This window comes from Panthera uncia, chromosome D1 (assembly GCF_023721935.1).
Source record: "Panthera uncia isolate 11264 chromosome D1, Puncia_PCG_1.0, whole genome shotgun sequence".
In the NCBI taxonomy this organism is placed as follows: domain Eukaryota; kingdom Metazoa; phylum Chordata; class Mammalia; order Carnivora; family Felidae; genus Panthera; species Panthera uncia.
The window spans coordinates 64,148,478-64,174,370 of NC_064808.1; the positions used below are offsets into that span (position 1 = coordinate 64,148,478).

The following is a 25,893-nucleotide window of genomic DNA, read 5'->3' on the forward strand; positions in this document are numbered from 1 at the left end:
TCTCTCTCTGTCTCAAAAATAAATAAAAACATTTAAAAATAAAAAAAAAAAACTTGCAAGAGAGCATGGCCAGTGTTGCAGGAATCAAACATAGGTATGTGATGGTACAAAGGGAGGAGGTGTGGGGCAGGAGAGGGGTCACAAAGAGGAATGGGCAATGTACAGACGGTAAGATGCTGACTTTTCCATATTTATTCAGGAATACCAGCATGTTGTTCCTAGGAGGAAGTAAGAGGTGGATCCACACATTATCATAAACAAAGTACAAGGAAATGTGGGAACTCTAGAAACACTGTAAAAAAAAAATCACAAACTCCAAAGTTCACTTTTGAAAAAGGGAACAAAATTGCTGGTCATTAGATAAGAGAGACATCGCAAGAAGCAATGAGTAATGGATTGAATTGTTGAATCACTATATTGTACATCTGAAACCAATGCTGTATGTTAACTATACTGGAATTAAAATAAAAACAACTTAATAAAATTAAAAAGATAAAAACTAAATTTAAAAAGGAGACTAATCTAATGTGCTAATGTCAACAATATGAAAATAAATATGCATAAAGACTAAATTCTCTGTAGTACATTGCAATTCACTGCTATAATAAAATTTATTTTAAAAATAGTACTATGAATAAATAGGAAACAATAATAGCTATCTTTGGAAAATATTTTCTTATTTTTTCATCTTTTCAGTAAGATCATGCATTAGTTTTGGTTAGAATCAAATTAACTCTATACTTATTTATTTATTTATTCATGTTTTTATTTTATTTTTGAGAAATAGACAGAGTGTGAGTAGGGGAGGGGCAGAGAGAGAGAAGGCTCCAGGCTCCAAGCTGCCAGCACAGAGCCTGATGTGGGGCTCAAACTCATTAACCGCGAGATGATGCCCTGAGCTGAAGTCGAACTCTTAACCTACTGAGCCACCCAGGCGCCCCAAATTAACTCTATATTTTCAGTGAACAACAAAAAAAGCTTCAAATAAGAACAGAAACAAAGTGCAGTGGTTTCATTATGAAGCACACATAACAAGATCTCATGAGTGTTAAAACAAATTGGAATAGAAAAGAAGGAAGTTGGTTTCTCATGCCCAGTGAATTGAAATGACTTAATTTAAGAATAGCCATATTTTAAACCTAGAGGTTTCTAGAAATGAAGGTAATTTGGCATAATGAGAGTGAATTTTAAATGTAGCATAACATCTAGTTTTAATCCCTAGATTCATGAATTTTGGTCAGTTAACACATTTATTGAGCCTTCATTTTCTTATATGCAAAATGGGGATAATACTAATTCATTTGTTGATTTACTTGCATTTGGAGAAAGAAGGGATACTATGATTGGGAAAATACACTGTGTAAAATAAAGCAGTATACAATCATCAAACATCACAATCATACACAGTGCTTTTGCTAACCCTGCTGCTGAAAATAGTTTCTTCGTGTTCAGGGCTCCTTGTGTGAAAATCATCACCCCCTCCCTTCTACAACACTTACTTTTGCAATGCCTCTTCCCTGCTTAAGACTAATCTTCTCAAGGGCAATGATTAGCTTGTTCTTCTTCTTATTATTATTTGTTACACAATGTGACAGCAGTTTCAGGTGTACAACGTAGTGATTCAACAGGTTTCTACACTATGCTTTGCTCACCACAAGTGTAGCTACCATCTGTCACCATGCAACACACTTACTGCAACACAATTACAGTATCATTGACTATATTCTCTATGGTATACCTTTTATTCCCCTAACTTATTCACTCCATAATGGAAGCCTGTATCTCCCACTTTCCTTCACAGATTTTGCTTATCCCCCATCTCTCTAATTAGAGTGTTTTTGTCTTTGTACTCCCCAACTGATGCACTATAAATAATGGGCACTTAATAAATGTTGAAACAATTAGCTAAGTTAAAAATAACAATGTGGTATTCGAAAGGAAGAGCTATCACAATTGCCTATTTTATAGGAAGAATGAAGCATTCATATTAAGTTTTATTTATTTATTTTTGAAGGAGGCTCTATGCCTAGCATGGAGCCCAAGTCAGGACCTGCACCGACAACCCTGAGGTCAAGACCCGAGCTGAGAACAAGAGTCAGACACTTAACTGACCCCAGGCACCCCAAGTTTCTATTTTACATTTGTGTTGAGTCAGAGAGGAAAGGGTAAGAAAAGAAGGTCATTCAACAAACAGCACATATTTATGGGCCACTCACTCTGTGGCAGGTATGAGACATAAGGATGAAAGCCGGTACAGAATGTAAACACTGGGTCACATCACATTATAAGGGACACAAGCTCCAGCAGTGTTAATTTCTTCCTCCTCCATAATTGTTGATGCATTTCTTAACTTTTTATTCCATATATAGACAGAACAAGCAACAATGATGTTTTGACTGACTCTAGCTTCCTCTACAGCAGTAGTCACCAAAATGAACAGTATGATATGAACCCCAAGGCAACCCACTGGATACATGAAGAAGTATCTGAACTTCTATTAATATTTATCACACTGATTTTCATCTTTCTATTTTTATGTACATTTTAAAAATGTGCATCATGTATTAGCAGTGTGATATATGTGTGCAATTTAAAGTAGAGAAATATACATATATTAGAGGCAACTTTTTGTGTTTTACTGATGGAATGTGCTATTAAAATAATTTTAAAACTATTGCTCTGTAGTAGGTACCAATATATGTTACCTAGAGAGCAAATTCTATAAACAGTTATTAAACAAATATAAGCAAAATAAATAAAAAATAATATAATGGCTTTAATACTTAAGTAAAATAGGTCACTACATTTGCAGTGAATTGTTACTTTATTACATTTGAGAAAAGTTAGAACACAGTCCAAGAAATAATTCTCCAGATTGTTTCTCCTGGTGTTTCAGAAAGTACCCTAACTGCAGAGGACAAAATTTGAAGTGTGAACTATTTCTAAATGCCTTTTAGTGCATTGTTGGAAAATTCTAAATGATGCTGTACCTACCAGCTTGACAGAATGAGGGTTACCACCAAAGTCACCCTCAGGAGAAGCACTGGAACAGCAGCAGAGCAGGCTAGAATGTGAAGAGGATCAAGGAAGGACTGTGGTTCTTAACCTGGCTACACCCTGGAATCCCTGGGAAAACTTAAAAAAAAAAAATGAAGTACAGCACCTACTTCGGAGATTCTGATTTGATTATGCAGGGTTGACTGAGGCCTGGGCCTCCATAGTGATCTTAGCATGAGATTCAAATATGAAAGCAAGATTAAAAACCAGAAGGGCTGACTAAACTTGTGGAAGGAATGTGGCTTTGGGACATTGAAATCTAGGTCTGAATCTGATTTCCAAATTTATTAGTTATGTCATATTGGGAATCCCTTTGTCATTTCTGAGCTCTAACTTTCTCTTCTGGAAAATAAGAATAACAGAAATGACTGCCCTATCCATCTCTTAGGTGTTAGAGGGAGGGCTGTGTGGGTGCTGCAGGTGAAAGGCTCTTTCATGTGCCAGTGGCAGGAAAGAGTGAGCGCTCCAATCTTGAGTTCTGCTCAGGTAATGATCCTAGGATCACGGGATTAAGCCCTACCTCAGACTCTGAACTGAGCATGGACCCTGCTTGGGATTCTCTCTCTCTCTCTCTCTCTCTCTCTCTCTCTCTGTCTCCCTTTGCCCATTTCCCCCATTAGTGATCTCTCTCTCTAAAAAAATAAATAAATAAAAATTCTACATATTTGCATTGTCTTCGAGATGATTTTCTTATTAATATTTGGGTGAAACTAGGCGATTTTGTGAATCATCAAAAAGAATAATGTAAATCGTTCAGAAAATTGTATTGTTTCCCCTCACATTCTCTAAATTCACTCAATGTCCTCAAATAGGATATTAATTTTGAAATAAGAATACGATCTGCTCACACACAGCACATCCAGAGGATATTCTATTGAACACTACTAGTTCTAAGTGTTCCATGAACTTCACTTTGAGGAAAGGGTTCCTTAATAAAATAGGTTGGAATAGTGTTCAAGTTAAGTTAGTTCCTTGACTATAGGACTTCACCAACCTTTCAATGTACTTAAGTTCATTGAGAATATGTAAAAGAGGTGAGATAAGGGTTGTAGAATTCCCCAAACTTATGTGACCACTGATCCTTTTTGTGGGACACGGTAATGAGATCGATATTTAAAAGACATTAGGAAACACTGATCCAAGGCACTGTTGCCATGGTATAGAGGCCAAAACAGAAGAGCAAAGATGTACATGACTTGTCCAAGGTCAATTGGGTCAGTTAATTCTAGCTGCCTGGAACTTGAATTCAGTTATCCTGTCTCTGAGTCCACTGTCTTTCCACTTGACTTCAGTGCCTCTGTTACCTTCTCCTTGTCTACAGCTTCCCTTTAAGGAAAGAAAACATAGACTTATTTTCTGCAAATAAAGTAAAAGTTCTCTGACAACTTTTTTTCTTTGTATGTCAAGCAAAGGTTATGGAAACAAGTGACTAAGACTATACATAAAGTTTCAATCACTGTGTGATGAGGGTTTTGACAATTAACAGCTCACGTTATACCTGTAAAGAAGAGTCAGATGACCCTGGATTTGAAGTTTCTGGTATCGTGTAGAAAAACAATGAAGATGATCACATTTCTGTAATAAATGTGGCCCTATGCATCATATTGATAGAGCTTAATAAAAACCAGTGTGCATAAATATGTGAATGAATTTAAAAATTATCAATACTGTCAATCTCTGACCATCCGTTCCAAGAAATCAAGGCCAACAGCTAATCTACTTAGTCTACAATTACAACACTAAACTACAGGTACAATCCGTAAAAATCAGATGTCATTGTCATTTGACAAAATAAAAAACAAAATCTAGTGAATGATAATAAGGGCCAAGCAGCAAGGGAATTTAAAAAATATATTATTTTGATAAAGGGAACATATACTATTCTGGGTGTCCCATGAAACATCAGAGGCCTGACATTAAAAAAAGTCATTTTACTTGGGTACTTGGGTGCTTGGGTGGCTCAGTCCGTTAAGCATGTGGCTTTGCTCAGGTCATGATCTCACAGTTTGTGAGTTTGGCCCCCCTTCAGGTGAGCTTGAGCCCCACTTTGGGTGAGCCCCACTTCTCTTTCTCCCCCTCTTCTCTCTGTCTCTTCCTCACTTGCACTCAAAAAATAAAAAGTCATCTTACTTGAAACACTAAAAGTCTTATTGCAAAGGTGATAAGCAGGGTAATTTTTTCTTTATAGTAGAATAAATGTAAAGGTCAGATGTGACAGGGGTGCCTGGGTGGCTCAGGAGACCAACTTTGGCTCAGGTCATGATCTTGTGATTCCTGGGTTCAAACCCCATGTCAAGCTCTGGGCTGATAGCTCAGAGCCTGAAGCCTCCTTCTGGTTCTGTGTCTCCCTCTCTTTCTGCCCCTCCCCCGCTTACACTCTGTCTCTCTCACAAAAATAAATGAACATTAAGAAAATAATTAAAAACAAAGGTCAGATGCTACAATATTGTCTGTGGTTTTCAAAGTGGGGCGATAACATTCTGAGGAATTAAAAGTTTTGTAAAAGGGTAATCTATTTATTGAAGATAAATGGATATGTGGTAAAATTTAGTGCAAGAGTGAGAGAAACGTAAAATTTAGTGCAAGAGTGAGAGAAACTGTGTAAAGCATCTTAAAAGACTGAGTGGGGGAGAAGTGGCAAGACCTAACTTTTCAAACAAATGCAGAAGAGGAATTCGTCTTTACCTTTCTGTCTCCAAGGGACAGAGCTATGAATAAAACAAGAAATGCACAGAGAAATGTATTTTGATACAATTTTAAGAAAAGAAAATCTAATGATGGCTGGTATTTAATGGATAGCTTCCAAAAAGCATTAAGTTCTCAACTCTTCATCTGTTCTAGCAGAGGTGAGGGACTACTTCGCATCTCCATTTTGTAGCTTCTGATGTACCAAATGAGTTGGAATAAGATAACATCTAAGACAAATACTTTTCAATTCTGACATATATGAAGTACTTAAGGGGAAAAAAAGTACCCACCATTGATGATATGAGGAAATTCATGGAATTTCACTTTAGACCAGTTTGCTTACAGAACTATGAATGAATAACATACAGGGGAAGTTTTCCTAAGAGGCGAGAGGAGGGAGTGGTGCAAATTGCTTTACAAAGAATATCTTTTAGAGAAAAATATACAGAGTGTGGTACAGCTGGTAAATCATGGAATCCAAATTATTTGCACCTCCTTTGGGGGAGGAGAGTGGAAAAGGACAAAGGTAATGATGATACGAATGTAGATAATAAAGAGAAAAGGTGGTGGAAAGGATTGACAGAAGGAGAGCATTAATAAATATTTTTGGGTTGAAGCCAGATAATTGGTCCTTTGGGAGCACTTCTGGGATTTTTTTTATTCTTTTCCTCAGCATTATTTTTCTTTCAGAATATTATAAAATGAATCATTTTCTTTCATTTCTAGATTCCGTTTTGCAGTTGCCTTGGAAGTACTAATTATGTTTTCCTTACATAAGAGAGGAGAGGCCTATTATTGTTGAAAGTTCATTTTTGTAAAAAAATATGCTTTAAAACTCAAAATAGTTAAAGATTATGTCTCAGCTTTTTTTTTTTTTTTTTAATTTTTTTTTTTATTGTTTTTTATTTATTTTTGGGACAGAGAGAGACAGAGCATGAACGGGGGAGGGGCAGAGAGAGAGGGAGACACAGAATCGGAAACAGGCTCCAGGCTCCGAGCCATCAGCCCAGAGCCTGACGCGGGGCTCGAACTCACGGACCGCGAGATCGTGACCTGGCTGAAGTCGGACGCTTAACCGACTGCGCCACCCAGGCGCCCCTGTCTCAGCTTTTTTTGAAATCATTACATGTACGATGAATATCAAGAAAATGGTAATGGAAAAATAGCATGGTGCCTGGAAAATCCTTTATCAGAATTATTTAGACTTTGAGGGTTTTTTTGTTTTTTAAGAATTTTAAAGTAAAGCTAGACATTTAAACAGAACTTCAGGAAATCAGCACATAGCATCTAGCATGATATTATCATAGCAGCAGCTGAAGAAATACCAAAAGAGTTGTCTACAACCAAACTCTTACAGAATAATGAGTCTAAGGTCAAATGTGTCATTAATGAGTCATTAATTTAGAATGAAACGGTTCTCTCCATTTCTCAAAGTTAGTGCTGTATAAAAGATGGATATCGTGGCTTATTTTATTCATGAGTCAATAAACAATAAAGTTCATATTCTTGAGAGAAGTTGTTAGGTCTTATACCTTGAAAATACTTTTCTGGTTCAGAAGATATAACATCATAAAAAATAACTTTTACATTAAAGGCAAAAACAAAAACAAGAATAAAACAAAACAAAACAAAAAAAAACAACTAACAACCAGCAAACCAAAAAATGCAGAATGTCTCAAGAATAAAAATAGTAGTTCTACTGTACAGCATAGTGGCTACTGCTAAACAATAATGTATTCCATACTTAAAATTTACCAAGAGGGTAGATCTTACATTAATTGTTCTCACCACATACAAGCACAAAAGAATAACAGTAGGAGTGAAAAAAAGCTTTGAGAAATGGTGAATACAATATGGCCTTGATAATGATGATGGTTTCTTGGGTATATAATTAACACCCAAATTCATGGACCTGTATACAGTAAGTATGTAAAGCTTTTTATATGTCAACCATACAACAACAGCAACAAAAAGGTTTAAAAAAAAGAAAATGATAGCGACCAGGTGGTAAAGAAGCCAAAACTCCTAGTTGCAACTTTGAAGTCATTAATGCCACATTTTTTGCCCATCCACTTTGCCCATACATTTTCTTCTTCCTATGTTCCTTCCTATGTAGTGGTTATTGCCTGGGACGTGGTAAAGTATTCAACATATTACTTGTTAAATAAAGGAATTAATGAATGACTGAATGAAAGATAAAAAAAGGAAGGAAAGAATTGACTGACAAATTCTAGAAAACAAATCACAGCCCATGCTTGGTGGTGACAAGCCAGAGTGCCTGGATTTGAAATCCAGTTCTGTCCATTGTTAACTATATGACCATGGACAAGTTAATAAACATCTCCATACCTCAGTTCCTTTTTGTTTATATAGAATAGGTTGCTGTGATAAACATATATTATAAAAAATGACTTTTAAGGACATGGAACATGCCAAATAAATACTAGTTATCAAGATTATTATAAAGGTCTTATTCAGAAAATTCAACACCAAGGTCACTGACAACTATGAAACTAGACAAATGGGGCTAAAGACAAGCTGTCTAAAGCCCAGGGAAGTGGGCATAATGCACTGTGAGGTTCAACCTCCAAAACTTGCACATCACAGAAACCGCAGTTCTGTCAAGAATATAGGTTGATCTTTTCCAAATGTGTGTTGGAGATAATGGCTCCTTGCAGAGATTAGAGGCTATGTTTTACAAGGGCAGACATATGACTAGAAATGAGTATACTTATCTTACTTGAGAGCTCTCTTCTATTAATTTTCTGTATTTGATGATTATCTTGTAGATTTTGTATAAAACAGTAAATGGAGATAAAGACGTTTTATTAAGTGCAATCCCAAATTTTTACTGCTTATATGCTGCCTTAATTTTGCTTTAATTTATCATATAACTCCATGACTTAGAAAGGGCAGCCATGTGTTAGTGTCAGTCATTGCTCAAGGCTCCTGAAGCATGTAGACAGCTGGCAAATAAAATAGCTGTAAAAATTCTGTCTGAGGGGAGAGGAGGAAGGGATCCATTTACACATGTGACAGAAGTCATATATTTTAACTTTATTTTTTATTTTTTAAAATTTACATCCAAATTAGTTAGTATATAGTGAAGCAATGATTTCAGGAGTAGATTCCTTAATGCCCCTTACCCATTTAGTCCATCCCCCCTCCCACAACTCCTCCAGCAACCCTCAGTTTGTTTTCCATATTTATGAGTTTCTTTTGTTTTGTCCCCTCCCTATTTTTATATTATTTTTGTTTCCCTTCCCTTATGTTCATCTGTTTTGTCTCTTAAAGTCCTCATATGAGACACAGAAATCATATAATGAATTGTGGGAAATCGGGGACTGTATATACTGTCTACACTGTTGAATAAGGGACCACAGGGAGACACTGAAATGTACCTATCAATAAACCAGATAGTGGAGTCCTCTTTGTTATGTAAAGCCCACCTCTCCAGCAGTTTGAATATAACACTCTCTGGCTAATGGGTTACATTGGAAAAAAAAAAAAAAAAACAAAACATAATCTCTGTGTCTTGCTGTATCTACAAAAACTAGTGAAAATTCAGATTTGTTTTTAAAATGTCAATAAAGCAGATACAATTGAAATTTCCCACCACAAAATCTGCTCTCCCTTCTGTCCTATTTCTGCCAGCAATCACTGTTATGAATTAAATGTGGCCGTTCTCCCGAATTCATATGTTGAAGTTCTAACCCCCAATATAACTATACTTGGAGATAGAGTCTTTAGACAGTAATTAAGGTTATTAATTAAATGAGGTAAGGGTGTAGTCCTAATCCAATAGGACTGGGGGCCTCGTAAGAAGAGAAAGAGAGATCTCTCTCTCAGCGTAAGCACAGAGAAAGGCCATCTGAGGATGCAACAAGAAGATGGTTGTCTGCAAGCAGGAAGAGAGATCTCACCAGGACCTGAATGGGTCAGAACCTTGACCTTGAACTTCCCAGCTTCCAGAACTCTGAGTAAAATAAATTTTTCATTGTGGAAGTCACCTTGTCTATGGTATTTTGTTATGACAGCCTGAACTAACACAGTCACACATTGGGAAACAAGAGCTTTATAAATACACACATAGTTTTGCATGAGTCACACTTACCATTAGCAGTCTATCTCCCACTTGCAACCTTCCATCTTTCTGTGCAGCTCCCCCATCTATAATTTTGGTTACATAAATGCTGTTGTCTCCGGGAATGTGTTGGTTCCCCACACCTCCTGCAATACTGAAGCCTAAACCTATGGGAAAGAAACGGAAAAAAAAAAGCATTTTTTTTTAAGAAAATACAATTAGCCATATTAAAACAGTCTAAAAAAATTAATCCTCAGTTTACTACAACAGTAATAAATGATAGTAAGGATTCTACTTCAATTGATTTTGTTCTTTAAATATTTGAAAGTTTATTGATTAATGCTAAGGAGGCAAAGCTTTTGTAGTCAAGCCCACGTGGTCATTAGTTTTGTTCTATTCCAAGACTGTACACCTAACTGTTGTTGCCTAGACAATTAGCTCATAATGGGTGACTGGCCAGAATAGGGATCAGGCAAAAGGATGTGGAAGAATCCTAGGTGAGCTGGGCAAAGCCCAAGTACAGCCCTGTACTGTTGAGTTTATGAGCTCTTCGTTGTTGTTGTTACTCTAGCAAAGAGAACAGAAGTATTGCCAATCATCTGGGTAGAGACCTAGATACTCTTGATATTTCAAGATTAAAAGCACAGCTATTAGAAAATTCCACAAATTCTGAGACAAGAGCCACAAGGAAGATACATTAGATATTTATGTAATAATTTCAGAGAGAAGGTAAGGCAAAAAGAAATGAGATGCTTGTCTTTTGTATTTTCTTCTGCGTCCACCCTGTCATACTTTCATACTTCCTGGCACTTATTAACTGATAGTAAGACTTGTAACGCACAAGAAATTAATCATTCCTGTACAAAGTCTAAAGAAGCAAAAATAGATCATATAGTGTGACTCTATTATTTTTATAACAAATTACAGAATATCAGATCATTTTAAACATGGCTGTTTCCAATTTTGAGAGATAAATGTATACTGTAGTATAGCTGACAAAACTTTTATTTATATTAAACTATGGAATGATAAAAATAGAGTTATTTTAAAAATCTTTATGGAGCCATTTTCAAAGAATGACTGATAGACTTTTTAAAGTGTAAAAATAAAAAAAATCCTTTTCAGAATATGATTGACTACAATTCAGTGCAATACTTGTAGCACATTCATTCATTACATTTCAAATTATAATAATTACCAGCAAATTACTCATAAAGATATAAATCAAAGGATTTGTTACTAAAGGCATAGGAAATTTCTGTAACTTACTTGGCTTAAGAAATTTTTTTTTAACAAAACATCCACCTAGCTATCTTGTTTAAAAAAAAAACATACCCATTTTACAATAAAATAATCATGAAATTTTTTGGCACTTTATATGACAACAATGAAACTACTTAAATAAACTCCATTTCCACTACACTTTTATTGAATAAATGTTGAATAGGGTTCTTAATGGCAAAAATGATTAGATATAGAGAAATAATGGCATAGTAAATTATAAAGTAACACCTCTGAAATTACATTTGAAATGAAATAATTTTTTGTTAAATTAACTATAATAGTTGTTGAAATAAATGGAAAATGGATTTAAATTGATAGGGCAATTAAAATAATTATTACCTAATTTCCTACTTAAAGTGGGTAATTATTCTTGATTGATGCTTTGACATCTCATAGATCTATAAATATATTTACCTCAGATTTAAAGAATTTGTTTTTGAGCAAAAGATGACCAAGCAAGTAAAATGCTCCCAATTAGCTTTTCCTATGAAATTTAAAATACATTTCACCTTATATTTTCAAAACGGTTATTTTGCATTTATATATTATTATAGATGAATTAAAAAATAAATTTATAAAAGTTTTATACCTGCATGCTAGGATCAATCTACTGCATTTGTAATTGTACAGAAGTCATTTCAAACTGTCAAGAAAAGGTTGAGATATATTTGGGGACTCTGATTTACATCCACTATAATAATAGTAAATGCCACAGGCTGACTGAGTTACAGAAGAGCTAAGGAAACAAATTACCACCATAAATAAGGTTAAGTCCAACAAAGGGAGTAACTATGCAGTTGACATGTGAAGCTGAAGATTGTACCAAGGCAATAAAATCACTATACTGTAGACATAAACATATCAGCTAAAAAGGAAATATTTTATCCCTTGAAATTAGGTTTAAATACTTCTTTTTAACTGGTGACTCTGCTCAAGGTGAAACAAGCTATTTTTATTAAGAACAAGAAAATATTTCTGAGGGTACAGAATTGGAAATTTTCCTTGATTTCTCTGACTTTGATGGAACATGGATACATTGAAAAGTAATCAGCATTTAATCAACACTCAGCCATATACTTGATATTTAATTCAACATAAGTAAATATGTAGCTTATGTATACAACCAGAACACAACTTTATTTACTGGTGGGGGTATCCATCTGTGTTATAAGATTGAACCTGTCCCCATTCATTCAACAAACATCTCCTGAGTACCTGCTATGAGTTGTATAAGCAGTTTCTATCAAGTGTAGTCAATATAATGTAAAGGAAGGGATTGACCAAAACACTATAGAGATAGACATCCATATGAGTGAGTGTGGTTGAACCTGGCTGAAGCAATATTCTAAGCCTAGATGGTACCAATGATTTTTGGAGGAATGCTTGATGAAGACAAATATGGGCTAAAACACTGAGCAATCCAAACTTATCAGTTCGGAGGCACTGGGTGTTTCTTGCATATACAGTGTTAAAGCAGGGTCAGATGCCTATGTTATAGGACCATTCTATTCCCTCATTAGGTAATATTCTCTTCCTTTATTCCAGTCTAGACACACTTGTAGCCTTGATACCCCTCCAACACGGTGGACATACTCCTACCTTACAGCATTTGCTTTAGCTGTTTCCTCTGCCTGGAATATACTTCCTTCAGGGTTTTGTTCAAATCTTGATTTCTCTAGGATCCTGAACCTCACTTCCTATTTAATACTGTCTTCTAACCATATACCCCACTTTTTTATACTGATCTACTTTTCATTTTTCCTTAGCACTTATCACCTTGTAACATATGTCACCCATGTAGTTTATTTTTTTTATTGTCAGTCTCCTTGATGAAAATATAAAATTCATAAAAACAGGGATTTTTGTCATTTTATTTTATGCAATAGAACAAGGCCAGTTATATAGTGACCTAATAATTATGTATTAAAGGAATGAATGAGGGGCGCTTGGATGGCTCAGTCGGTTAAGCGTCCTTCTTCAGCTCTGGTCATGTTCTCGTGGTTTGTGAGTTCGAGCCTCATGTAGGGCTCAGTGCTGACAGCTCAGAGCCTGGAGCCTGCTTCGGATTCTGTGTCTTTCTCTTTCTCTGTGCCTCCCCTGCTTGTGCTCTGTCTTTCTCAAAAATAAATAAACATTAGAAAAAATTTAAAAAAATAAAAAAGGAATGAAAAATGAACAATGAATAAACATATTAATATAAGACGAGGAAGAAAGCCTCCCCTAAGAGATGAAGCTTGTGGCCTTAATGAACAAGGAACAGCTAAAAAAGTGGACACTGTTGGTTGGAGTGGATAATTGTATGAGGCACTACATGCCTCAGGTGAACTCTGATCTCTGTCCCGAGTCTGCACAGAGTTTATGCCAACCACTGAGCAGGCAATGGGGCAACAGCAGACCCAGCTTCACATCCTGATTCCTTCATCAACTGACTATATAAATTGGAGCCACAATGGTCTCGTCTGTGATGAAGGAGTAAGTATATCCATGTTCCATAGTAGTTAGCACATAAAAGATGCTTGATAAATAAAAATTCTCTGCTCTCAATAAGCTCTCAGGTTGTCTTGAGAAAAAGATATTTAAACACCTTGACATGATTTAACTGGCTAGAACGAGTTCTATAATGGCACTAGTGTTATGTGAGCCCAGAGGAGAACATGACTTACTTAGAGGAAGAGAAGAATCAACAAGAGGTTTAGGAATTGGGCTGAGCTTTGAAGGTTATTTTAAAACCAATAACAGAGAACACACCTTTCAAACCAACACATCCTCTGGATTCCCGGCTGACAAAAGGACTAACAAGTCAGCTGCCCTAACTTACATTATACAATGCTCATAAAATCCTGGCTTTCCGGGGCTGGAAATTGAGACAGAAACGCCTGGCAAACACTCAACATATGTACTTAAAATAAGCCAGAAAGGTTTCTAACAAGATAAATACAGTGAGGATTATGAAGATGTAAGTAAAGAGCATTACAAATAGCAAAAACATTGATTTTACAGAGGTGACCAATTTATAGAATTGATCATCATTTTGGAAATTAGCATCCATTTTGAAGAAATGGCCCTGGACCATCAGGTAATGACAAACTAATCATTTATAAAACAGTGAAAACAGTTGGTAGGTCTCACCAAAAACACTGACCTTAACATAATCTACTGTGGAATGTTTGGCTATTAAGAATAGTACTAAACATGCCTATGCATGTGCCAGTAATAAACAAAGCTGACACAGAAATATATAAATATTAAAATCACAAAGGGAAGTAAAATTAGTGGATGTTTCTGAATGCGAGTAAAGAAAACAAACAGGTGAAACTTAAACACCTAATTCCCGAGGCAATTAAAAACCGATGTGTTTGACAAACGCGTGATGTGCAAACAGAAATCCGGGATTACACCTATCGTCTACAGCTGGGTTCCTCTTTCCATATTTCTTGCATATCCCCACCAAAGTGAAACTCCTCAGGTTAAGAAAGCAGGAAAAGACCTCTCTGACCTCAGCCGTAGCAATTTCTTACTTGACACATCCCCAAAGGCAAGGGAATTAAAAGCAAAATTGAACTACTGGGACCTTATGAAGATAAAAAGTTTCTGCACAGCAAAGGAAACAACCAACAAAACTAAAAGGCAACCAACGGAGTGGGAAAAGATATTTTCAAATGACATATCAGACAAAGGGCTAGTATCCAAAGTCTATAAAGAGCTCACCAAACTCCACACCCAAAAAACAAATAACCCAGTGAAGAAATGGGCAGAAAACATGAATAGACACTTCTCTAAAGAAGACATCCAGACGGCCAACAAGCACATGAAAAGATGCTCAACGTCGCTCCTCATCAGGGAAATACAAATCAAAACCACACTCAGATATCACCTCACGCCAGTCAGAGTGACCAAAATGAACAAATCAGGAGACTATAGATGCTGGAGAGGATGTGGAGAAACGGGAACCCTCTTGCACTGTTGGTGGGAATGCAAATTGGTGCAGCCACTCTGGAAAACAGTGTGGAGGTTCCTCAAAAAATTAAAAATAGACCTACCCTATGGCCCAGCAACAGCACTGCTAGGAATTTACCCAAGGGATACAGGAGTACTGATGCATAGGGGCACTTGTACCCCAATGTTTATAGCAGCACTCTCAACAATAGCCAAATTATGGAAAGAGCCTAAATGTCCATCAACTGATGAATGGATAAAGAAACTGTGGTTTATATACACAATGGAGTACTACGTGGCAATGAGAAAGAATGAAATATGGCCCTTTGTAGCAATGTGGATGGAACTGGAGAGTGTGATGCTAAGTGAAATAAGCCATACAGAGAAAGACAGATACCATATGGTTTCACTCTTAGGTGGATCCTGAGAAACTTAACAGAAACCCATGGGAGAGGGAAAGGAAAAAAAAAAAGAGGTTAGAGTGGAAGAGAGCCAAAGCATAAGGGACTCTTAAAAACTGAGGACAAACTGAGGGTTGACGGGGGGTGGGAGGGAGGGTAGGGTGGGTGATGGGTATTGAGGAGGGCACCTTTTGGGATGAGCACTGGGTGTTGTATGGAAACCAATTTGACAACAAACTTCATATATCAAAAAAAAAAAAAAAAAAAGAAACTCCTCAGGTTAGCATAGGACATTCAGGCATAGGAAAAGGAATGTCTGAATCTTGTTAAAACCTTTAATTTAACCTTGTTCCACACAAAACCTTTTCTTCATGCTATAAAGTAGAGCAAGAGGAGGAACAGATCATGGTTCACCCTTTTCCGTTGTTGCCTGCCTACACTGGAGAGCCGGTGTTAATGAGGGGTGGGGAACTGAAAGCAAAATTCTTGGCAGCAGAGACTGATGCATTGTGCTTGAGAAGCTCAGAATAAAAACTCAAATGTTTCAAAGAGTTGTACCATTACAGTGTTCCAAGATATTCATTGTGGGCGTAAAGAATTAATCCCCATGATGTCTTATAACCATTCAATAACTTGGTTCAACTTCATTTTATCTGACTTTACCAGGAGAATACTCTTGGGGCTTCTCCAAACAACTAAATATTATTAAGCAGTCTGTTTCTTCAGAGTTTATCTAGGATCTGCTAGGTAAGGTGTTTACTGCTTTACAGAAAACATTCTGTACATTCTGACTACATGTTTTTAGTAAAGGAAACAGAATCCGTCCTGAACCCTGGCTTAGAAAAGACCTGTTTTCTAAAACACCCACCCATGAAGTCATTTTAGCTTCGAAATGTGCAAGCATTTCAGTTAAAAAACAACACACAAAACTTTACCTGTGAATCTGGTCCACACAGATAACAGACTATTTGACATCTCTTCCCCTCCAGAAAGATAACTTTGCTTAGATAAATACCAAAAATGCACATTTCATTTTAATTTGAAAGACTAATCTCACTGGGCACTGTTGGCATGGTTAATTAAAAGCCAAAGCTTTGTTTACTCACTTTCTGGATTCTCCCTGTGTCCAAAAGACAAAATTTAGGGTTGAATGAAGTGGTTCTGTTTAAAATTCCATGGCACTGGCTAAGCATGCTCAATTCTGCTTAAAGAATCTCTCACAGATCACCCAAGTAACTTAACAGAGTCAATTTTCCAAACTTTTTCTCTATGTACCTCAAAATTCCCACTCATTCTTTTAGCACATCACTTTGACTATTTTATTGTGAAAAGTCCCGTGTTTTACTGTTTTTCTCATTCATTTTTTTTCTAAACCTAAACCTTCCCTTCTACTCTGGAACTTTACTCATTATTTCTCCCCCCAGCACCCAATATTAAACTTTTTACCGTGATGTTTTTCTTCTTTGGCTTTGACCCTGCCTCTGTCCTAGCCTGAGAACATCTAACCTTGAACTTCCCCCAGCCTCCTCACTGTTAAGCACTGAAGCTTTTACACGGTTACCTACAGTTAATGTTAACCTTAAAAACAAATCTGCCAGTTATTTTACCAGCAAAAAATGAGTTTATGTGGCAATAGAAGAGAAATGCAATTCAGAACAAACAAGCTATAGCAAAACCATAGGCAAGTCTGGAGAACAAAGGAGAGAAGCACTCTTTTGTAGAGGAAAGGAGAAATTTGGAAGGGCCGTTATAAACAAAAAGCTTATTGGAGTAAACTGGGAGTATAGTGACTTTTCATTGGCTGAGTTGAGAGTCTCTCAGTGATTGGGCTGTTGCCAGGGGAAAAGGAAAAGCTTTATTCCTTCTGCTGGGATACAAAAATAGCAGCTAAAGTCCAAAGGCCTTGCAAGCTATATCTTTCCTTTTGGGTCTGCAATTGACCACAAGCGTTAGGCATGAGAGCTCCCCCTTCTGGCCTCTCGACTCTATTTTAGTGGTTTTTCTAATTTTCACCTTGCTGTTTTCTTCTTCTTTTTTCTTAAATATTTATTTTTACTTTTGAGAGAAAGAGAGAGGGGGAGAGAGAGAGAGAGAGAGAGAGAGAGAGAAACAGAGTGTGAGCAGGGGATGGGAAGAGATTGGGGAGATACAGAATCCAAAGCAGGCTCCAGGTTCTTAGCTGTTAGCACAGAGTTGGGCTCAGGACTTGAACCCACAAACCTTGAGATCATGACCTGAGCTGAAGTCGGATGCTTAACTGACTAAGCCACCCAGACGTGCCAGCACCACATTACTGTTTTCTTATCAGAAACATTCTTCTCAATCTTTATCCATCTTGCTCAATACATCACAACTGACTCAAGTAGCATCTGCTGAGTTGAACTATGTCTCATCAAAAAATATGTTACGGTCCTAGGTAACTGGTGACTTTGAATGTGACTTTATTTGGAAACAGGGTCTTTGCAGATGTAATCAATTTACGATGAGTTTATGCTGACTATACTTTCTTAGTAAGAAGATGAAAATTTAGACACAGAAACAGACACACAGGAAACAGTGCAAGTGATGACAAAGGCAGAGGTTGTGGTGATGTATCTATAAACTTAAAAGTGCCAAGGACTGCAAGCGACCACTGAAAAAGAGACATGGAACAAACTCTCTCAGGGCTCTCCAGAGGAATAAATCTTGCTGATACCTTGATCTCAGATCTAGGCTCCAGAATGTTGAGAAGATAACTTTCTGTTGCTTCAAGTCACCCAGTTTGTGGTAATTTGTTACAGTAGTCCCAGTAAACTAAGACAGCATCTAATCTTTATGGTCTGAGTGGTTGTGCATATCTATCTCCTTTCTTTCCAATGGAAATCTTACTTATTATTTATTTATTTTTATTTTTTGTTTTAGTGTCATTCTCTCCTGTGAAGATGACTGAGGTAACTACGAACCAGTTCCAGCAGGCAAAGAGCCCAGCCAGTAATATAGAATTTTCTTCCAAAAGGCCAGAAAAATTTTGATGGGCCTTTGCTCTTTCTGCATTACATAAAACATTACCTATTGCTTTTTCATTCCTATACTCACAACATGAGATTGCCCTGTTTCTTCTCTATTTCTCTTACTACTTCTCTCCTCATTTTATTTATCTTCATTTTATTGCTGTAAAACAGTGATTCTCAGAATGTGATCCTCATACCAGTGGCATTAGCATCATGTAGGAGCTTGTTGGATTTGCAAAATTGAGGGCCCATGCCAGATATCCTGAATCAGAAACCTCAGGGATGCATGCTAAATTTAATGACCATCACTCTAAAATAATAATATTCTCCAAAGTATATTCCACAAAATCTCATTCTCTCTATACTCTCTTTCTTGTCTCATTTACCATGGCTAGGTGTCCAAACTTCCTGTACCTCCAACACTCTTTCAGGCTTGATTTCTCGCCTTAAACTCCTAAGCTTGAAAGAATGCACTCATAACTTCCCTTCAAAACTGACCTCCTTTCCTGTCTTCTGTGTTTTCCAATTAAATTAATATTTCAGATTGAACTGGAAGCTGTTTAATGTTTGACCTCACACTTATTCACCAGTAGATCCCAGAGACTATTATAATATCTGGCAGACAGTTACTGGGCAATATTTATTGTAATAAAGTATAATACAGTAGTTATTATGTTTTGTCAGAAGCCTCAGTGAATATATTTATATAATATAATATGCATACTCTTTCTCACTATTCCTTATTTCCTGCTACTAAGCTTCCCCCAGGCAAGCTGACCTTGCTGTAGTGTTTTGATTTAGCTTGTGTTGTTACCCTTGTTCTCCGCATTTGAAATACCTTCACCAACTTAATTTTCAAGAACACTCAGGTCTTTGCCAACTCAAACTCACAAGGGTCTTCATTTCTAAGTTGAACTTCAGTAGAACCAATGATATATATCAGCCTTTTCACTTCTATTTCAATAGAATGAGTTAACCAATTCAACAAACATTTATTGATGACTAGCCTAAACAATGTGATTATATCAGTGAATCAGAGATCTATGGTTCTTTCTAGAGGAGGGTAGGACAAGAAATGAGAAAAACCAAACCACCTCAGTGTGGTAAATGTTGGTAGGAGAGGAACAGGGGCTACGGGCACACAGAGGTGGGTTGCCTATCTTGAGTGTCAGAGAAGGCTGACTGGAGGTCCTAATATCCAATCTGAGACCTGGAAGATGAAAGTGACCCAGGATAAAAAGGAGGAATTGGGGAGAGAACATCCTGCAGAGGGAAAAATGCATTAAAAGACCCACAGTTTGAGAAAATGAAAATAATTCAGGGGAAAGCAACAAATAGTCTTTAGCAAAATACTAGCTCCAAGAGAAGAAACTAACTTTTGTACTCACCAATGTACACTTAGTCCCTGGACTGAACCTAAGAAATAGTTTGGGATAAATGAATGACTGGGGACAGGAAGACACTTTCTCCACTGAATTAGGAGGGAAGACAAAAGGATGACACAGATAAAGGTTAGAAAATAGGTTTAATGTCAGGACACTAAAGGAGCTCTCATCTTCAATTTACTCTGATAACAAGAAATTATGCTTGTTTGAAATTAAGCCAAGAATGAGGGAATTAGTGAGGTTAGAGATTTGAAGAAAGTGCAGAAGTTTGAAAGAGCTATTATAGAAAATAGAAGGGATAATTGATTAGAGAAATTCAGAAAAATTGCAAGGAATTGTTGATTGTCTAATTAATGACTACGAATTAATGATTGCACTATTCTGATATGTATTTTTTTTCCTTTAGCAATTGTCTGGGTATAAGCATAGAAAGTGTAAGTAGTTAGATTAAGTAACTTTATAAAATAATCTTTTTGTGCTTTGATTTTCTCCAACTAAATTATATGATCCTAGAAAGCAGGAGTTGAATAAAATAGACCATATTTAGCATGGCACTCGCATATAGTAATTTCTCAATAAATAGTTTAATGATTGAATTCTTAAAAGACCAAATGACCATATGACATAGGTATTATTTTAAATTTAAAGCATATCACATTAACAGAGATGTGTACACTTCAGCTGAGTACTTTACTCAATAAAAAAAAAATGCACCAAAATAACTCATAGTGAATATTTTTAATGTGCCAATAACTATGTTGAATGCCTAAGAATTAATGGAGAGTACATCAGTGTCTATTTTGTTTAAAGGAACAATAGAAAAATATAAAAATATTTACTCTGTTAACTCCAAGAATGATCAACATAACTTGCTTTCATCCTTATAAATGAAATACTAGTTCCAATCATAGTTGACTGTTCATGGGGCCATATGACAGAATGTAATTAGATGCTTTCTTACTGTTTTACAGTCTGTTTTATTGTACTTGAAATGGAATATCTTCCATGCTTTCAGCATTGAAATATAACCTAAGTGATAGACACTGCCTCTACCTATCAACTGCATCTGTCTATGTGGTTTTCCCAGGTCAATTCTAGCTGCCAGTGCAAACCAAGGTCATTAACATTCACCTCTGAATAAAAGCCATCAAAGTAAACGATGATTTAAAAGATGTAAAAATTATCTCACATGTTGAAGATTGATGGGAATGTCCTAGCTGGCAGGGTTGTTGCTGGGGAAAGCAGACTGGAAAACATGAAGGGTTAATTGAATAGGTCTCTGCAAAGTCTTTCCTAATCCCCACCCTTTTAAATTTAAAGTAATCTCTCTCCATGACCACATAGAATGCTATCTTCTAATGACACATCATTTTCTACATTTAATTATAGTTATTTAAAGGAAGTTTTGATATTTAGAACAGGTAATAGCTGGTGTAGTATGGACACTAACTAACCAGAAAAGGTACCTGCCATAAACAATTGCTATGGTATGTACCATCTAACTGCCAGCTGTGCCGTAAAAAAATTTCATCCCCCCCTCTATGCTGACAGTTATCATTTTGAAGGTAGAGGGAATAATAATGCTTTTATCTATGTTCTCCAGGCATGTTATAAATGAAGTAGATATTTCAAAATTAATTTTTAAAATCAATTAATGAATTAAAGATCACTGAATACTTTTTTCATGAGCATGCCTTAATTGTGCAGGGAAAGGGTTCAGGTTAGTAAAATAAAGTGGTAGGTTATTTCATTCATTCACTAAAAACACTCAGTTCTACTCGCTATTAGTTTTCTAGGGCTGCCAGAACAAAGTGCCACAAACTGGAATCCTTAACAGAAATTTTTCGTCTGAGAATTCTGAAGATCAGAAGTGCAGATCAAGGCATCAGCAGGGGCAATTCCTTCTGAGAACTGTGGAGGAAAATCTGCTTCCTGTCTCTCTCCTAGTTTATGGTGGATTGCTGGCCATCTTTGGAATTCCTTGGGTTATAGGAATATGCCCCCCCCCCAAATTCTGCCTTCATCTTCACATGATGTCCCCTGTGTGTGTGTGATCCTGTGTCCAACTTTCCTCTTTTTATAAGGATACCAGTCGTATCAGATTAGGGCCCACCATAATGACCTCATTCTAACTTGATCATCAGCAAAAACCCTATTTTCAATTAAGAATATATATACACAGGTACTATGATTTAAGAATTCAAAATATTTTGAGAGGACTCAATTCAATACATGACATCAGCACTGGGAAAGATAAACATGAAGAGGACACAGTTCCTGTCCTCAAGGAGCTCATAAACCAGTGCTTCAGAGGAATGGCAGACAGTAAGGTCAGGGAAAAGTTTTTGGAGACAGTGATAGTGGAGCTGAGTCCTGTTAAATGGCTAGAAGAAGAGAGACAGGGATAGCAATTCCAAGCAGTAAGAGGAATTCTAGGCACTGAGAGGAATTCTAAGCAGAACTTCTAGAAAAGTATACACAGCCTTGATCATTACAGTCAAAGGAGCCAAGCCAATGGGTTATGAGGAGATAATAAGAAGAGAAGCTAAGTGAAATAGAGGCTCATAAGGTTCCAGAGGTGCTGTGTTAAGAAGTCTGGACACAGGGCGCCTGGGTGGCTCAGTTGGTTAAGCGTCCGACTTCAGCTCAGGTCACGATCTCGCGATCTGTGAGTTCGAGCCCCGCGTCGGGCACTGGGCTGATGGCTCAGAGCCTGGAGCCTGCTTCAGATTCTGTGTCTCCCTCTCTCTCTGCCCCTCCCCCGTTCATGCTGTGTCTCTCTCTGTCTCAAAAATAAATAAACGTTAAAAAAAATTAAAAAAAAAAAAAAGAAGTCTGGACACTGTATTAGGGGCAATGGAAAGCCTTTGAAGAGTTTTAAGGAGGGGAACGACATGACCAGGTTTGATCTCTTAATTGTCCTCATTAGTGGTGGCTGTTGTTTGAAAATACATTAAATTGTAATCTGTGTGGTCAAGACGATGTTCTATTTTTTATAATAAAGCATAATTTACTTCTTTCTCACATTTTGGTGTTTTGTTCTTCACTATATTCAGTTATCACTCATTAAAACACATTTTGGAGAAACTTTTTTTTCTCAATCCTATGTTCATGATCTAGTTTGAAACATATTAGCTTTTTCTGGTCCCCCCTCCCTGTTCCTTCTTTGTCACAGCCTATTCATAAAACTAAACTTTGAAATTTAAAAATATAACATCCACAGGCAGTTGTAATCTGTTAAGAATCTAAACAGTTAACCCTAAATTCAGAAATTCATTTATCAGCATATTGTAATTCATCAGTTTCAAATGGGCATTTTCAGCAGATATCTGGTCTCAGTGTTTCATTTGATTATCCTTATGGGTCTCTTTGCAAAGGAGATAATTGGAAAATCTAGATTCAGCTTGGGTCCTATGAAAGAGTGAGAATTACGTAATTGAAATAATTACACAAGTACCTCTTTTTGCAAGGACATTTTACTCACCATCAAACAATGACAAACTTACTATCGGACAGATTTATAAAGTGGTTCACCAATATTTCCAGAATTTATTGTATGATTTCAGACATGCCAAAGAAAATGTTTGGAACCACTGAGTAACAGAGATTCCCTTATTACATTACCTATGACAAGTGCTAATGTCTTCAATTGTACAACAACTGAAGTAACATAACTTTGCCATAAAAATCTGTTTAATTAAAGACGAAATATATTTTATATCAAGTCCTCTGATCTTTATAAAAATCTATTCTATGTTACATAACTAGTTGCACAAAACATGCAGCATGTGCCTTTGGCTTTAATCTTATACTTTCATCCAAGTAGGTTTAATTTTCACAAAGATATACTGTTATATATTTGCATCTTTTTAAGGATTAACAATGCTGAGAGAGAAGAACAAAGCAGGAGGCATCACACTTCCTGATTTCAAGCTATACTATATAGCTGTAGTAACCAAAACAGTATGGTATTGGCATTAAAACAGACAAATAGGTTAGTGGATCAGAATCGAAATACTAGAGGTAAATCCAAGCATTGTCACCTAATGCTTGACAAGTGAGTCAAGAATACTTAATGGAGAAAAGACAGTCTAATAAATGGTGCTGGAAAAAATATGGATATTCACATTAAAAAGAATGAAACTTTTGACCATTATCTTATACCACTCACAAAATTTATTTTGAAATTGACTAAAGGCTTAAAAGTAAGACTTGAAACCATGAACTCCTAGAAGAAAGCATAGGGAAAAAAGTTTCTTGACTTGTGTCTTGACAATAATTTTTTGGAGATGACACTTAAAGCACAAACAACAAATTAAAAAATAAAAAGGTGAGACTATATCAAACTAAAAAGTTTTTTCACAAAAAGAAACAATCAAGAAAGTGAAAAGACAATGTATAGAATGGGAAAAAAATATTTGCGAACTATATATCTGATAAGGGGTTGATATCCAAAATATATAAAAATCTCAGAAAACTCAATAGAGAAAAAAAACACACAAACAAATGGGTAAAAGACTTGAATAGTTATTTTTCCAAAGAAGATATACAAATGACCAAAAGATACATGTAAAGATGCTCAACATCACTGGTCATTAGGGAAATGCAAACCAAAACCACAATGAGATATCATCTCACACCTTTTAGAATGGCCATCACCAAAAGATAAGAGATAACAAATGCTGGCAAGGATGTGCACTCTTGGTGGGATTGTATATCAGTATAGCCATTATGAAAAATAGTATTGAGAATCCCCAAAAAAAAAAAAAAAAAAAAAAGAAATACTGTATGGTCCAGTAATTCCACTTCTGGGAATATATCATAAAAACAACACTAACTCAGGGTGTTTGGGTGGCTCAGTCAGTTCAGCATCTGACTCGTGATTTCGGCTCAGGTCATGACTCATGGTTTGTGGATTCAAGCCCTGCATCGAGCTCTGCACTGGCAGAGTGAATTGCAATTCTCTCACTCCCTCTCTCTCTGCCCCTTCCCTGCTCTCTTTCTCTCAAAATAAATAAACTTTAAAAAGAAGACAAACACTAACTCAAAATGTAGTTCCCACCCCCATGTTCATAGCATCATTATTTACAATAGCTAAGACATGGAAATAATCTAAGTGTCTATTGATGATGAATGGATAAAGAAGTTGCTTTACACACACACACACACACACACACACTGGAATATTATCACAGCCATGAAATATTATTCATCCATGAAAAATAATGAAATCCTGTTATTTGCAACAACATGGATGAATCTTAAGAATATTACGCTAAGTGAAATAAGTTAAAGAAAAATACTTTATTATCTCACTTTTATGTGAAATCTAAAAAAAAATTAAAAAAACACAGAGAAAGAGATCAGATTTATGGTTACTAGAGGCAGGGGAGTTTCTGGAGGTGGGCTTGGAGGAAGGTAGTCAAAAGATACAAACTTCCAATTATAAGGTAAATAAGTACTGATGAAATTTACATCACAATGATTATAGTTAACACTGCAGTATCATATATAGGAAAACTCATAAGACAGTAAATCCTGGGGCACCTGGGTGGCTCAGTTGGTTAAGCGTTTGACTCTTGGTTTAGGCTAAGGTCATGATCTCATGGTTCATGGGTTCAAGTCCCACATTGAGCTCTGGGCTGGCAGTGTGCAGTCTGCTTGGGATTCTCTTTATCTCCCTCTCTCTGCCCCTCCTCCCTCGCTCATGTACATGTACATGCATGCACTCTCAAAATAAATAAATAAACTTAAAAAAAGAGAGTAAACCTAAGAGTTTTCACTACAAGGGAAAATAAGTTTTCTTTTATTTTTGTTTTTATTGTTTCTAAATACGATGATAAGTGTTAACTAAACATATTCCAGTAATCACTTCACAATATGTGTAGGTCAAACCACTATGCTGCAAACCTTAAATTTTTACAGTGATGTATGTCAACACCATCCCAATAAAACTAGAAAAAAAGAAATGCCATGATAAAACAGCAAATGGATTTTTGGGAAGAATTCACTTACTTTCATCAGGTCTGTTTCCTAATATGTAAGATTGATATAATAATATATGCCAT

At 36.3% G+C, this 25,893-nt stretch overlaps 1 protein-coding gene and 1 long non-coding RNA gene across 4 annotated transcripts in view; one reads left to right on the plus strand and one right to left on the minus strand.

The window, feature by feature from the left end:
* LOC125914581 (disks large homolog 2) overlaps window positions 1-25,893 on the minus strand; it is a 780,669-nt gene that overhangs the window by 476,955 nt on the left and 277,821 nt on the right. For all 3 annotated transcript variants that reach the window (XM_049619999.1, XM_049619993.1, XM_049619986.1), the window contains exon 6: window positions 9,860-9,996. In XM_049619999.1, coding sequence (XP_049475956.1) covers window positions 9,860-9,996 — 137 coding nt within the window. The remainder of the gene's footprint in view (window positions 1-9,859; window positions 9,997-25,893) is intronic.
* LOC125914702 (uncharacterized) lies at window positions 10,313-18,527 on the plus strand. Its single transcript, XR_007455396.1, has 2 exons — window positions 10,313-10,558; window positions 18,352-18,527. It is a non-coding gene; the product is annotated as an uncharacterized LOC125914702 (long non-coding RNA).